Below are 16,376 nucleotides of genomic sequence, written 5' to 3'. Positions count from 1 at the left end.
GGACAGGCTCAAATCTCCTAAGGCTTCTAACCTGCTCCTCCTTTTATCTATTTTTAAAATTTTTTAAATTTTTTGTTGTTGTTATTGTAGTAGGTGGACACAGTACCTTTATTTTATTTTTATGTGGTGTTGAGAATTGAACCCAGTCACATGTGCCAGGCAAGCGCTCTGCCACTGAGCCACAGCCACAGCCCTACTCCTTTTATCTTAAAAAATAATAATCTCTCTTCCCTGACTCAAGTTCCTCATCTCTCCAGTACCCAACTTAGCACTCTTAGCTTCCAAGCCCACAAAAAAGAGGCTGTCAAAAGCCCTGGCACCAATTGATCTTTCTCTCTCTTGACTTTTGGATGTCACAGAACCAAGCCAGCAGCTCCAGCACCCACACTCAATCCCCAGCTCTTTCCTCTCCATGAAAACTCTACCCTCACTTAGATTTTCTTTCTTTCCTCGTTCACTACGGGGAATGTCTACTTTTTAAATGAAGGTGTCTCTCAAGGTTCTATGTTCATGTTTTCTTCTTATTCTTGCATTGTTTTCTTGAGGCAAGAAGGTTCCTTTGAGAAGCTGAGAAATAGCGTAGAAAAGTGTCCTGAATACCCAAAGACAGGACTGGGTGTAACTGCAGGGCTCTGTGAAATCTATAGAGCCCATTCATGGGAACCCATTCTCCACATGCTCACCTACTCCCAAAGGAGGTGTCCAAGCCAAGGACCCCCAGGCTCCTCCCCTTTCCTAAGAAGCAAAAATGCAAAGCTGAGGTGTACAAACCCTCCATCTGATTATAAAGAAATTCTGCCTCAGGGGCCATCTTATACTGCTGAGAAACCCAGCATTAATTCATAAGTTGCTCCAGAGCATGAAAGTGGACCTAGTTACAGCCTTTGAATTATATTATTCTGGGTACCCAATAAATATTTATCAGTTGATGTACTGCTTTAGGGATTTTGTTAGCTTTAAAACAAAACAACAGCAAGGGCTGGGGTTGTGGCTCAGTGGTAGAGCACTTCCCTAGGATGTGTGAGACACTGGGTTTGATTCTCAGCACCACACATAAATAAATAAATAAAATAAAGGTCCATCAACAACTAAAAAATATATGTCTTAAAAAAAAAAACAGCAAATGAAATAGGCAATTATGTCCTAACCCCTGAGGATAACATTAGTAAAGCTGAAGAAAGCTCATAGATATTAGACTCTTCTTATGGAGACCAGTTTCATCACTATGGTTACAAAATACTGCCATTGTTTCCCAGAACACCCCTGGACATCAATGAGCATGAAGTCAGGAACAAAAGACTGAATTCCTCCCCAGTTTTGGTGAACCATGCTCACCAAGGATCAGAGCATTAGGAGATTACTGGGATACAATGCAAGAACCAAAAAACTGCCAAAGAAATTCCACTAAGACCTCATGAACTGTGTTTCAAAATGTAATTAGCCAGTTTATAAAAATGGTAAGTAAATAAACATAAGCCTGATTTTCCAACTCTTTGTAAAAAGCTTTAAGGGGTTGTGTATGGGTTTTTTCCTACTTTTGTTTTGACTAGACAGTTTTCATGAGAAGAAAAAATGCTGCCTAATCCCTACATACTGTAACATTAGTTCAAACCCACAAAGTGTTTCAAAACTTTGTCTGTGATAAAAACCAATCTAAGTTTTTCCATAACAGCTGCTTTCCTGAAACATCAGCAACTTTAATCTCATAAGGCAAACTACAGAATAAAAGCCAAAAGTAAAACCCTATTTCCTTTAAAATCCAAACAGATGTTTTATATAATCAGACCAATCCACTATTAGGATTGAATGTCTTACACACACTACCCTAACTCCCAGGTTGTTTTAAAATCATCTAAAACATCATTCATATACATGCCAGAAAATATAGGAAATGTTTTTAAATACATTTTAAATAGGGCTGCAGAGGTTCACTTTGGACTACTTGAGAAACCTAATATTTTGGTACGATCGCAGTGGTTTACATCAGTAACTCAGTCACTACTGCTCTCAGCACCCAATTGTAACCCAAATTCAACTGACAATAGCAGTATGTAATGAAAATTCACTAGCAAGGCTGCTTGACTGTGAACATAAGAGGACACATGATCTTTAGCTATTAAAACAGGTGTTCCCACCTTTCTCAAATACTGAAAACAGCTGGGGTCATACCTCAGTGGTAGAGCACTTGCCTAGCATATGTGGGGCACGGGCACTGGGTTCGATTCTCAGCACCACATAAAAATAAATAAAATAAAGTTCTGTTGATAACTAAAAACATATTTTTTTAAAAAATACTGAAAACAGCAAACAGCTTGGTCAAGGAATAAAAAAGGAATTGCAACCAATGCCTAATTCTGCAGAAATACGGTCTTAGATGAGGATTTCCTTTTTTTTTTTTTTTTAACATTTTTTAGTTGATGATGGACCTTTATTTTATTTATTTATATGTGGTGCTGAGAATCATGCCTCACACTTGCCAGGCAAGTGCTCTATCACTGAGCCACAATCCCAGCAGGGCCCCCCCCCCTTCCTTTTTAAGGTCAAATTATCATAGAAAAGCCAGCCAAGTGCTGCCACAATCACTGCTCTACCTGTTAGCAGGTGACATCTTGCCCAGGGAGGAAAGAATCTGGGCCATAATGCTCACTGCTCCAGAAATATGTGGACTCAAATTAGTATGAAAAGAGTTTTGTTGTTTTTTTTTTTTTCTTTTTCTTTTTTCCTTTTGGTAGTTGTAGATGGACAGCATGTCTTTATTTTATTTGCTTATTTTTGTATGTGGTGCTAAGGATTGAAACCAGTGCCTCACCCATGCTAAGCAAGCGCTCTGCCACCGAGCTTCAGCCCCAGTCCTGAAAAGAGGTTTTAACCAGACACAGTGGCACACACCTGTTGGAGGCTGAGGTGGAAGGATCACAATTCAAAGCCAGAGTCAGCAATTGTACTTCAAAAACAAAAAGGGCTGGGGATGTGGTTCAGTGGTCAAGTGCCCTTGGGTTCAATGCCTAATACCAAAAAAAAAAAAAAAAAAAAAAAGTTTTATTTAAATCCAGCTTCATTGTTTCAAAAGTTCCATCTCTGAAAAGCTCCAGGGTGAGGAAAGCTTTTCAAAAGGGAAGGCATGTATTCGGACAAAAGCCTGGAGTTTCACAGGTTCAGCCCCCTTCAGTCCTTGGCTGAAAAGAGTTGGCTGAAAAAGAGTCTCTCGGTCCCTGGAGCCTCTTTATCAAAAGAAGCTAGGGCATACTGGGAGCAGCATCTGTATCTCCCTTTTAGATAAACATGTTATCTTTTTAATTCAGAAGAAAAGATATTACAGAGCGCTTTCTTAAGAATTTAGAACACAAAAGAGAGGATATTAGAGATGGAGAAATAGATTGGAGAAACAGTTGGAAGTAGAGAGGGGGCTGTCTCCACTCTCAGCATGAGGAAGCCATTCCCAATTTCAGAAGGGGGAGGGGCAAATTCAGACCTTCTCTGAGGGTCCTAAATGTTGATAACATTAAAACACCTGGGAAACTGAGAAATAAACCTTCCAAGTTTCATAGGCCACTCCCAGTCATTCAGTATCTGTGGGAAATCTACTGCCTGTATTTATACAGAAAGGCGGTGGGAAGCCAGCAATAGGGCAAGGGTGTTACCTTTTATCTCTTCAGCACAGGATGCGTCAGAGGCTGCCTTCCATTCCCTACAGACTCTCTCTCAATCCTCCACACAGTCCTCACACTCATCTACAACAGCCTAGAGCTATTTGTCAGCAGGCCCAGGTCAGCTATCAGACAGTCCGAGAAAATAAGTCTGAAGAAACAAACTTTCCACCAGCTCTTCCCACCCCACACCCCCACCCCACTCCCCCACCCCCACCCCGCACACCCCATGCTGTTGAGGGAAGGGGCTGAAGCTTATCTTTCCAAGACCCTAAACTTGACTACAGCACACAAGGACTTTCCCAAGCCACCCTTCCAGAATCAGCTCACTGTGAGCCACATGAGCAGGATCACCACCTGTGTCAGTAACTAGAGCACGTGTGTGGGTATTTTACCTGTGTTTTATAAAAATGAATAGAAAAATAAGTGTCCCATAGTAATGATAAAAATCACTGAATTCAAACTTAATGCATCTGAAACAAAGAAGAGCACCACCAAGCAGGAAAAAATCAGAAAAACAGCAATTATACACAGATGGTAACTGTGTACACAGCTGTAAAGAAAAAGATCAAAGTTGAAGAAAAAGTTGAAAATGACTGAAATATATTATAAATGACATTTAAAGGGGTGTGATTAGACATTTTCACAGTATTTTAGTGTTTGGGGAATAGAAACACTCAAACCTATTAACACATTAACCCATTAACTGAATTACAAACATTCAACTTTAAAACCTCCAGAGAAATCTGGTTTGAAGGTACCTCTATTTACATCCGCATGTAAACCCAAAAAGCATTAATGGCTGCAAATTAGTGGCTGGAGCATGTTAAAAACTTTTGTGGTTAAAAAAAACTTCTGCGGTCACCCCGATAATTCAAAGAGTGGGATCAAATGCAGCACCTACAATATAATCCCAATCTTGCAAAGTAAAATCACATATATTAAATTTAAATGACTGAATATAAAACATCAAAATGTGGTTCTCTCTGTAGTAATAATATGTGGTTTTCCCTGTTTCACAAATACCCCACATTGTTATAAAAGCATCAGTGATGGAAAGAATGAATTTCTATGCCTGGATCTCTTCCAAGGATAGAAGCAACATGTGACAGGAGGACCTAACATTTCCAATCACTATCAACAAGAGCAGTAGGAAACAAGGGTTCTGTAACCAAAAGCCCTCAACAGGGGTCCTGCTAGGCCACAGTACATACAGACTCATCCCAGGAGAAAAGATCCAACATACCCCTGCAATACACAGGACACACTTCCAATGCATCCCATGACCAAACCAGGTGGTGTGGACAGGTCTAGGTGCAAGGACTCTTAAAGAGAAAGCTCATTACTGGCGTTAGAAATACCGAGGTGCTGCAAGAAATCAAATATGGGCTTGGAAGTGGGTGGGCAAGGCAAAAACTGTACTTCTACAGAAGGAGGTGCCCCCAGAAGGAATCTGGTGTGCAAGCATACCTGGGGAGGCAGTTTGCCTGCTTTTTTCCCTAATGAAGTTCTACCCCTTGTTCTGATAGGAAGAGTACTTAAAAAATAAAAAGGGCTGGGGATGTGGTTCAGTGGTTAAGTACCCTTGGGTTCAATACCTAATACAAAAAAAAAAAAAAAAGTTTTATTTAAATCCAGCTTCAAAGGAAGATCGAAGAAACTTCATTGTTTCAAAAGTTCTACAGATTAGCTAATTTAAAATTGGGGAGGGCTACAGTTGTGACTGGATGCATGTCAGGAAATTTTTATATGACTATATTCTGACCACATGGTTTCCTAACTTAAAATAGTTCCATTATACAAGGTGAAATTTAAATTATAATAAACATATTTTTGTGTTACATTACAGGTTTAACTTTGATAGAAAACATTAATATTATATTGGGGAAATATTTCTTGAACTGGGCTTGAAAACAGAGATTGAGGTTTTACTAGAAAAGACAAAAGGACATTTCAAGGGTATCATTGTTATTATGTGGTGTTAATTTACTTTCTTTCTTTCTTTCTTTTTTTTTTTTCTTTTTTTTTTTTTTTTTTTTGTACTGTGGATTGAACCCTAGGGTGCTTCACCACTGAGAACCCTCAACCCTTTCTATTCTTTGTATTTTGAGACAGGGTCTCACAAAGTCACTGAGAGTCTTGCTAAGTTGCTGAGGCTGGCCTTACCCTTGTCATCCTCCTGCCTCAGTCTCCTGAGTCACTGGGATTATAGGCATGCACCATCAGGCCCAAAGTAATTTACTTTTTAAATAAGTCTTCATGGACTTGCATATGAGTTTTAAGCTACAATCTGAATGCATTCAATCACTTGCTCTGAGAGGGGATATCCACTCTACTAATATCTCATTGAAAGGTGATGCTCTAAACGAGTCTTTGCGTGGGATTCAGTTGCCTCCAACTCAGATGATACCAGAGGTTTTGTGAATTGGTATAGGTGAGAAATGATAAGGATTGCAAGAACTCTCTATGCACACACTTTGTTCAAACTCCCACACTAAGAGACTCAGTCAGACTGCAACAGGGTTCCCCAGCCCTGACCCAGCTTCCTTTAAAATCTCAGTTTGGAAAAGCTCAGGGATGTCAGAATTTACTGTTTGTTCTAGCCAACACCTGAAGATAGGCACTAACCTTCCTTTCTTAGAGTATTTACTAAAAAGAAGTTACACCTATGAATCCTTCCTCAGTTTCTTTGAGACATATATGTACATGGATTCAACCAAAAAATTTTCAAAAATAAAAAACTAGGCATGGTGACACATGCCTATAATCCCAGCAGGTGGGGAGGCTGAAACAGGAAGATCACAAGATCAAAGCCATCCTCAGCAATTTATCTAGGCCCTAAGTAATTTTGCAAGACCCTGTCTCTAAATAAAATACACAAAAGGGCTGGGAATGTGTCTCAGGGGTTAAGCACCCCTGGATTCAATCCCTAGTACACACAGACAAAAAAAAAAAAAAAAAGAAAGGAGGGGAATGTGTTTGTACTGAATACACACAGACTTTTATTTGTTTATCTTTAATTATCTTTTGGTACTGGGGATTGAACCCAGGGGGTGCTTTACCAAGTTACATCTCCAGTCCTTTTTACTTTTTGTTTTGAAGACAGGGTCTTGATAAATTGCTGAAGGTCTCACTAAATTGCTGAGGTTGGCCTCGAATTACAATCCTGCTGCCTGGGCCTCCTAATTCCCTGGGATTATGGGTGTCTACCATCATGCCCAACAAGTGCAAACTTTTCTTGCTGTTATTTCCTAAAAAATATAGCATGTCAAGTATTGACATAGCATGTACACTGTATCAGTGAATTAGGTATTGTAAGTAATCTAGAGATGATTTAAAGTGTATGAGAGAATGTGCATTGATTATATGTGAATACTGTGCCATTTGATATAAGAGAATTTGAGCATCTGCAGACTTTGTTAAGGAGAGGTCCTAGAACCAATCCTCCATGGATACCAAGGGACAGGGATGATGCTACAAAGCGTCTTTCTCAAGGACCTAAAAGCAGGTTGGGAATGTAGCTCAGAGGCAGGGCACTTGCCTAGTATGCAAGAGACCCTGGGTTCAAATCCCCAGCATCAAAAAAAAAAAAAAAAAAAAAAGAAGCTAAAAATCATTCTTTTAAAATGTAATCAATAAGGGTGGAGCTCCTATCTCCCAGTCTCTAAGCACAGAATCCACTTTGATCAGATCCAGCTAGCAGACCCAGATGACTTAATCCCATTTGCACTGACCAACCTTTAGTAACTTTAACTTTTCACTTCTTGGGCTCCACCTGAGTCCCACTTATTCCCTCCCTATTCCCTTCTCTTCTCCCTTTAAAAGGCCTACTTACTTCTGCACAAAAAGGATAGAGCTCTCAGTTCTTTACCCTATTATTACAATATTTTATTATTACTGAAAAAAATATTTTTATCCTTTAACTAAGGTTCTTCTTTGTTTATCCTTGACAAAGGATAGTCCTTGGTAGTATTCAAGGTTTTGTTAATTAATAAATAGACATCAGAAGTGGGGTTTCATTGGGGAAATCTCAGTGATCAAGAAATATGAGGCAGGGTATGTTAGGCAGTACACACTGTGATCCAGCTCTTCAGGAAGCTGAAACAAGAGGATCACAAGTTCGAGGTTAGAGGCTAGTGTGGGCAACTTAGCAAGACCCCTTCTCAAAACAAAAAGGGCTAGAGTTGTAGTTCAGTGGCAGAGTGCTTGCCTAGCATGCTTGAGGCCCTGGATTTGATCTGTGCCCAGGTTGTTGTTGGTGGTGGGTGTCTATGATCTGTTGGAAGTACCTGCAGCTGGGCATTCCTGCCCTTGCCTCAACTGGCTATGAGACAGATTGAGTCTTCACTCTGAATGGCAATCATGGGTTGATCCATCCACATGGTCCTTCCTGCTGGAACAGCAGTCTTAGTTATCTGAGTCCACCCAGAAAGTTAGCCAAGTCCTTACTACTAGAATACTGGCACCTCTATCCCAGCTGAGCTTTTCATGCAAGATACCTGACACAATACTAAGAGTAAAAAGCTGGAACTTCATGAAACCTCAGAACAGACTACATGACTTCTGTGCATGCCAGTAAATGTCAGTATGTATAGTAGAATTTGGTCTGTAACTTTGACTTTTATAACCTGCACCAGGTATGAGGAAGAAACTAAACTCCATTATTGGCAGCCAATAGTATCTACCAAGACAGCCTTATTGTTACATACTCAAAACTGCCATAAGTCGATTTGAAAGTTATTCATTTGTACTGTAATACTAAGAATAATAAGGAATATCAGTCTAGTACAGAGGTGGCCCACTTAATCCATCTCCATCTAATTTATAATAGGAATCTCAAATATAACAAAATCAAAGGCCTGGCTGCCCCACTATGTAACAGCCATCAGTGAATTCATTTCTCTGTACTTCAGTTACCTCACCTGTAAAAGGAGGCCAAGTAGAACATAACCCATCTCATCAGGTTGTTATAAAGAACAAAATATATTTTTGTAAAAACTATAGCATACAGAGTAATAAAAGAAATTTTAGCTATCATCATCATCATCATCATCATTTCTTATATGTCTGCAGTAAACCATGCCAAGCTTTATTTTCAAATTGCCTCTGAAGGGTGGTCTAGACCTTTTAAGTACACATCTCTTTTCACCTCTGAGACTATATACTGTCCTTTTCTATAGCTAGCCTCCCCAGCTAACTAGCTCAGAAGTTAGAAAAGCAAAGAAGCTCTTTATCACCCTCTCCCAACAATGCTCCATACCCAAGTGTTGAGTGACCACTCTCCTGTCATTTGGGCATCCATTAACATCCATTAACCAACGACCAAAGCAAAACCTAAGGGAATATCAGAGTAGATGCAAAAAGAAATTAAGATGATCTGGAGATGGTCCTGGCACAGACAGGTAGTGACCACCAGTAAACAAATTCAGAGGTTCCTTACACTACAAAGAAACCTGTAATAAAGATTTTATTATCACATGTAGTAATCATAATGACCCTAAGAAGTATGATTACACCCATTCTATAGGGGAGGAAAACTGATATTATAGAGGGTAAGTGACTTGTCCATAGATATGACAGCTCTTTGTCCAGATTTCCCAATTTGAATCCAGCACCACGGCTGGGGCTCAGCAGTAGAGTATCTGCCTGGGATGCATGAGGTCTGAGGTTTGATCCCTAGCACCCCCTCCCCGACAACACCCCCCCACCAAAAGCCAAATTTCTGTCTCTGACCTCAAACTTCTCTCTCTGACTTAAATGTCCAACTGGTGATTTGCTGTCTCAGTCCTTTTTCTGTTGTGATAACTGAGTACCTGAAACTAGGTAATATATAAGGAAAAGAATGTTTCTTAAAGATCTGTCACCTTTTCAGTTCTTCTTGCAGCATCGTAACATGGCAGAAGGCATCGTATGCTGAGACAGAGCAAGTGTGCCACGGAAAATTAGATTTTCTAACAAAACCACTCCCTCAATAATCAATTAATCTATGAATGGATTAATATGCTCATGAAGGCAGAGTCCTGATGATCCGCCCCCAAGGTCCCACCCTCCAAATGTCATTAATATATGAACTTGACTATTTAGTTTCTAACACATGAAATTTACAGAACACAATTGTACCACAATTTTACCACAATACTTGCCATCTCCATCTAATTTATAATAGGAATCTCAAATATAACAAAATCCAATGAAAACTACAGGTTTTCCTCGCTAAATGTCTATCTCCCTTTCAGTCTGCTACTTCACCTCAGTAAATGTTATCATCTACCCAGTTCAAACACCAAATCTTTCTCCTTCGTACACCAGACTCCTAATCCATGCTCTACCTCTAAACTCCAGCTCTACCTCTTAATTTAGCTTAATTTGGCTTAATTTAGCCAAAGCCTAAATTAAGGTACCATGCTCATTCCCCTTAGACTACAGTAACAGCAGATTGCCAGGATTCAAGCTCCATCAGGAAGGGATTTCTGCTTGCTGTTGAAGCCTAGAACACTGCTTGCATATGCAAGGTAGCTGCTAAAGAACAGTCACTGAACAAACAGCTCAGACTATTCTCCCTACCTCCCCTCCAGCCTGATACAGTCCAGTCTTCATACACTCAAAGGGATCTTCAGAGTGTAGACTGAACCACAGCTCACCACCCCCACAGCTTCTCACTGAAGCCAGAATAAAACCTAAATTCCAATCCCACTGAGGCTTGCTAGCCGCTAGGCAGGAACTTTTGGGAGCAAACACTTGCACTTGTTGTGGAAGAAGCTGTGGCCCCTTTAAAATGACTACTGAGCTGGGTGGCACCAGTTCTGCAATCCCAGAACTCAGCACTTAGAGAAGGCTAAGGTATCACTTAAGCTCAAGAGTTCAAGACCTGCCTGGGCAAAGATTGATACCGTCCCTTCTTCAGGATTTTTTGTTTGTTTCGGATAAGGTTCTCCAGCCTGGGACAGAAGCTCACAGCTGTGATCTCAGCTACTCAGAAGGCTGAGGCAGGAGAATCATAAATTCCAGGCCACTCTGAGCAGCTTAGCAAAATCCTGTCTCCAAAAAATAATAAAATCATAATATTATATAATAACATCAAAACATTAAATAAAAATAATAAAAAGGCTGGGGATATAGTTCAGTGAAAAAGCACCCCTGAGTTGAATCCCCAGTTTCCAAATAAAAAACAGATAAGGCCCTGAGAAAAAAAACACAGGAACTGGGTCAAACCAGCCAATCACCCAGCTACTCTTCTAATTGACCTAAACTGTGCTTATTATAATTTCATTATAATGCTAGATTTTCTGACCTGGAAGCGTTCCCACTGGCAACCTTTGAACATGCCATGTATGAAGAAGCTTGATCTCAAACTGAGCACATCAGAACTGTGCCCGCCTCTACTTGTAATGGCAAGTCTTTCCAATGAATATGAATATGCATAAGTCTCCCCAATGAAATCCCCTTGCTTCCTTTGGTCTGAGACACACTGCTTTGGGAATTATCCCAGTGCTCTCCTTCCTTACTGCAAATAATAAACCTCTCTTCACTCTTTAATCTTGTGGTTGTGTTTATTAGCTGTGTTCTTACCAAGAAGTGCTATCCGTTGTTCTAGTACAGGCTCATAGTCTCTCTGGACTGGCCCACCTCTCAGACCTCATTCAGCCCCTCTTTAATTCCTTGAATACCCTGGAAGACTCCTTACTCAGATCCTACTGTGGGTGCCTTTCTTCACTTGTCAATTCAAGGGGCATCTTAGACTCCTCTACCAACAATTCTTCCAAGGCCTTGTTACAGGACTAGTGAATTTATTGTTCCATTGTTTACATGCTATGGAATGTGCGCTCGCTCTTGCGAGCGCACTCTCTCTCTCTAACACACACACACACACACACACACACACACACACACCCCACTGAGAGCAAAGATGTCTGTTTGTCTTACTATTTTCCTGGCACATAGTAGGTGCTCAAACAAACAATTGTTTGCTTTGTTTTTGTTGGGGGTGGGAGAATCAAATCCAGAATTTCTTGAATGCTGGGCAAATCACTCTACCACTGAGCTAGACTCCCTCACCCTCCAGGTAAACTACTTCTTCTTCTTCTTCTTTTTTTTTTTTTTTTTTTTTTGGTAGTTGTAGATGGACAGAATGCCTTTATCTTACCTATTTTGATGTGGTACTAAGGATCGAACCCAGTACCTCACACATGCTAGGCAAGTGCTCTACCACTGAGCTATGGCCCCAACCCCAGGTAAACTTCTTGAAATCATGATCACTGCACTGAAACCTACCATTATGATGCCTACAGCAGTACTGAGAAAGCAGAAGTTAACTTTCCTGTGATGAATGACAAGGATTTGGTTCTTTCCAACATCACGAATAGGGGTATTTTAGAGACAAGTCACTAAATCCCGGCAAAGTATCAATCATACCAATAAATTATTTTACAATACCCATTTGATTACTGTTAATAATTTTCAGAGCCCTAAATTGAGCACTAGGTATCACTGAAAGATCCTCAGAGGTTTTTAAACAATCAGATGGATGCCCCTAAATATATATAATTACCACATAATGAAAAGCATTATATCAAATTGGAGAGAACATATCTCAAAACAACAAGAATAAAAGATCTGCAGGGAGCTGGTGGTATAGCTCAGTGGTAGCACTCACCTAGCATGTAAAAAGCCGTCGATTAGATCCCCAGCACCCCAAAAAGAAAGGAAAAAAAACCTTGAAGTTTTCTGAAAACAAATTTTGTCTTAGTCTCAAAAGCCCTGGGAGCATTCCTGTGCTCTTTCTTCTCTTGCCTGTCTATTACAGGCTCGTAGTCTCTCTGGACTGGCCTAAGCAAAAAAGTCATTTTGCTTAAAGTCAAAAAGCCTCAATTTCCTCATCTCTGAAAATGCCAACTTGAATGCATGCCAAACACAGTATTAGACCTCAGAAACCAAGATAACACCACATGGCCACTCCAAAGAGGACAGATTATTTGCCCCTATAATCGGTGGGTTACAGAAACCCACAGCTTAACCTCTGCATCACTTACAGTTTTGCCTGGATTGTCCTGAAGTTGAATGTAAGCAAGAACACTCCTGCACCTGAATGCCTGACGGCCCCCACAGTCAGACTCGTTTTTAAAATACACCATTAAAACCCCATACAGAAATACTGACTACATGAAACTCCAAATTTAGAAGGTTTTACCCACTTCGATTTTTCTAACCCTACAGAAAGGAATGAAATTAGCATCGAAGAGCTAAAATCTACTAGTTCTGCCCTGATGCACTACGAACTGGTAGGAGACGCCTATCCCAATTGGACATATATGGCTTAGATACCAGGGTTTTAATAAGCGAGATTAAGGAACAGGTTCAGGCAAGTTGAGCTACAAAGAGGGACGGGAAGGCTTGCGTCCTACTAAAGGAGTAGGGCTTGAGCCCAGACAGGGCTGGGTCGGAACGCTCGGAAAGCTGAACAGAACCTTCCCTGAGCCCAGACCTGAGCCTTGGGGTTTGGAATCAGGCTCCAGACATTCCCCACGGGACAGAGCCCAAGTTCTAGGGCTGGAGATGCCAAACACAACCTGCCTGAACTGTTTTGACTAGAGTTTCGTTCAAAGTAAGGGGAAGGAGATGTTATGCAAATCCCGGTCTTTTCCTGAGTTCATCCGACAGACAGAACCCGGAGGGCTGGAGCTCAGCGCCACTAGCCGGTGTCCTACACGGGATTTGACACGTCTTAGGAGACGTCAGATCCCGAGTGAAACCCTGAATACCCCGCCCCACGCGGAATCCCGGAGGCCGTGCGGGAAGATCTGGGTCGCCTCTCGGGCTTCCCCACGGTCCTTCCCGCCAGCCCGCTGCACAGGGTCTCTCGGACCGCTGAGCTTCTAGCTCGGGCCCGAAACGCTCACCCAGGCAGCGCGGGGTCAGCCCGAGCACACCACCAGCCCCACCTACGGCCGCCGCGCTGGACGCTCACACAGATCAACCCAAAGCTCAAAGGCTCCTGGCCGGGTCCACGGATCTGACAGCCCCTCTGGCGCCTGGCCTCGCTCACCTGGCCCGCACAGCACCGAGCAGACATCGCGGCGGCCGACGAGCACGGGGGCGCTGCCCGCTCGCTGCGCCACTCAGGCCCTCCTGGCTCGCTAGCCGCACGAGCGCCGCTCTCCGCACCCACTCACGCCTCCAAGCCAGGCAGCCTCAGCTGAAGAGCTGGGCACCGCGGCCTGGGTAAAAACAACCGCCGCCAAACCCCGCCTCGTGGGCAGGCCCCGCCTCGGCCACACCCCGTGCCCGCCCCTTCCCGGGCGCCGGGCTGCGGAGCAGGCTCGCCCTGGGCTCGCACTTCCGCTGGCGTCAGGCGGCTAAGTGGTAGGGGTCACTGGCCCTTGGGACGTGGGGCTCCCACCCTCCGGACCTGGTGAACCAGCCAAGCCTTTCCCGGTCCCTAGCTGGGGAGGGCGCAGCGCCTCTTCGCCTCTGCTTGGGTGGTTACTGACTCCAGTAGAGCTTGCAGCCTTTAGAGAGCCATCCCCCAGTGTTATGCACTGATCCTGCCCAGTGGAGATTCTCTGTTGCGCTCTGCCTAGCACCAAAGGAGACAAACACAAAGTCCCTGTTCTGAAATCCCTTTACCTTCCTTATCTGCCAAGACCACTTTTCAACTTTGAGGCTGCCCTGTCCTCCCAAACTTCCTCAAATGCCTAGGCTGTAATTCCCTGAGGTTCCCAGGATACTGCAGCTTTCCAGTGAGAGCTCTTTCTGCGCTTCCCTGGATATAGAGACATTTCCAGCCTTTTCTTCCCTGCGGCCTGAGAAACCAAAGACTCTTTGAGACCTCGTTTCCTCTCACCGGACCTCGCTACAAGGAGGATGCCAGTAATTGCTTGTCCAGTGAAGAAGACAGAGCACTCCCAGTTTTGTTTTGTTTTGTTTTGTTTTGTTTTGTTTTGTTTTGTTTTGTTTTGTTGTGTCTATTCAGATCTCTTCTCACAGCCATTTAAGTCTTTGACTTTCAAATAAATATTACTGCATCCGTTTGAGAAATGTAGCAACTGAAGCCCGGAAAGGTTAAATAACTTGTGCAAAGCCTCACAAAGTGAAAAAAGCAAAATTGGGACTAGAATCCAAGTGTGTGATCCTCTGGCAAATAACAGGAGGCTTGACCTTCAATGGGCCCAGCCTTTGACAAAGGAGTGTCTTGTCTGATGAGTGTAAGAGTTGGAGACTAAGAAGAAAGTTGCATGGGAATCAGCCCTCAGGTTATGAGCTGTGCTCCTCTTCCAGTATCTTGGATTCAGGCGTTTAGAGGAAGAGACGTAATTGAGCAGGCCCTATTCAGAACCAGGAAAAGTAAAGAGGAGAGTTGGCGCTAACTCAAAACAAAAACAAAAATAGGGTAAACCAAATCAGAGCAGCGCTGCAACCTGCTGGGTGGCAGCCTGTGACTCATCAGAAGCCTGGGACCACACTGGAGTTTTACAGAGAGTTTCATTGTTTGCTTCCAGGGTCACTTCATTTCACTTCAGACTTTAGCCCCACTCCTGGCCTGGAGAAACAGGTTGGGCACAGAGTTTCTGCCCCCACTGAAAGGAGCTCAGCAGCTAAGGAGGTGGGGGTGGAATGAAATCTATAAAGTTTGAACTCCTCCCCTTTGGGGAAAACTGGAGCTTAGGAAGGCAGAGAACACACACCAGAAACCCCTGGGTTAAGGGTCAAGCTAGGAATGAGGCTTCCTATCCCTGACTCCAGTGCTCATTTTGCCAAATTGGTGCCAGATTGGAAAGATTCTGTATGTATGGATATTGGCTACCTGGAAAAGAAAGGCATACTTCTTAATAACTTGGGGATTATGTTGGGAGTATAGTTCAGAACAGTAGCAGAATATAAAATGAATTCAGTAAAGTAGCAGGATATAAAATCAACACCTATAAATCAAAGGCATTTCTGTACATTGGTGACAAATCCTCTGAAAGAGAAACTAGAAAAACTATCCCATTTATAATAACCTCAAAAAAAAATAAAATACTTGGGAATCAACTTAACAAAAGAGGTGAAAGACCTGTACAATGAAAACTGCAGAATGCTAAAGAAAGAAAATTAAGAAGACCTTAAAAGATGGAAAGATCTCCCTATTCTTGGATAGACAGAATTAATATTGTCAAAATGACCATACTACCAAAAGCACTATAAAGATTTAATGCAATTCCAATCCAAATCCTAATGACATTCCTTATAGGAATAGAAAAAGCAGTCATGAAATTCATCTGGAAAAATAAGAGACCTAGAAGAGCTAAAGCAATCCTTAGCATGAAGAGTGAAGCAGGCAGTATCACTATACCAAATCTTGAACTATACTACAGAGCAATAGTAACAAAAAACAACATGGTATTGGCACCAAAATAGACTTATAGACCAATGGTACAGAATAGAGGACATAGAGACAGACCCACATAATTACAGTTACCTTATATTAGACAAAGGCACCAAAAACATATATTGGAGAAAAGATAGCCTCTTCAACAAAAGGTGTTAGGAAAACTGGAAATCCATATGCAACAAAATGAAATTAAACCCCTCTCTCTCACCATGCACAAAATTCAACTCAAATTAGATAAAGGACCTAGGAATTTAACCAGAGATCCTGTGCCTAATAGAAGAAAAAATAGGCTCAAATCTCCATCATGTAGGACTAGGTTTAAAAAGTTTCTTCTCAGCAAAACAAACAATCTGTGAGGTGAA

General features: G+C 42.1%; 1 protein-coding gene across 1 annotated transcript in view; it reads right to left on the bottom strand.

The window, feature by feature from the left end:
• SERINC5 (serine incorporator 5) overlaps positions 1–13,897 on the bottom strand; it is a 109,254-nt gene extending 95,357 nt beyond the window's left edge. Inside the window, exon 1 of the mRNA XM_081280315.1 lies at positions 13,690–13,897. Coding sequence (XP_081136441.1) covers positions 13,690–13,716 — 27 coding nt within the window. The 5' untranslated portion in view covers positions 13,717–13,897. The remainder of the gene's footprint in view (positions 1–13,689) is intronic.
• Between the last annotated feature and the right edge of the window lie 2,479 nt (positions 13,898–16,376).

Source organism: Spermophilus citellus (assembly GCF_964194105.1).
Source record: "Spermophilus citellus genome assembly, chromosome: 1".
Taxonomy (NCBI): domain Eukaryota; kingdom Metazoa; phylum Chordata; class Mammalia; order Rodentia; family Sciuridae; genus Spermophilus; species Spermophilus citellus.
This window is presented reverse-complemented; position numbering and strand designations above follow the sequence as displayed.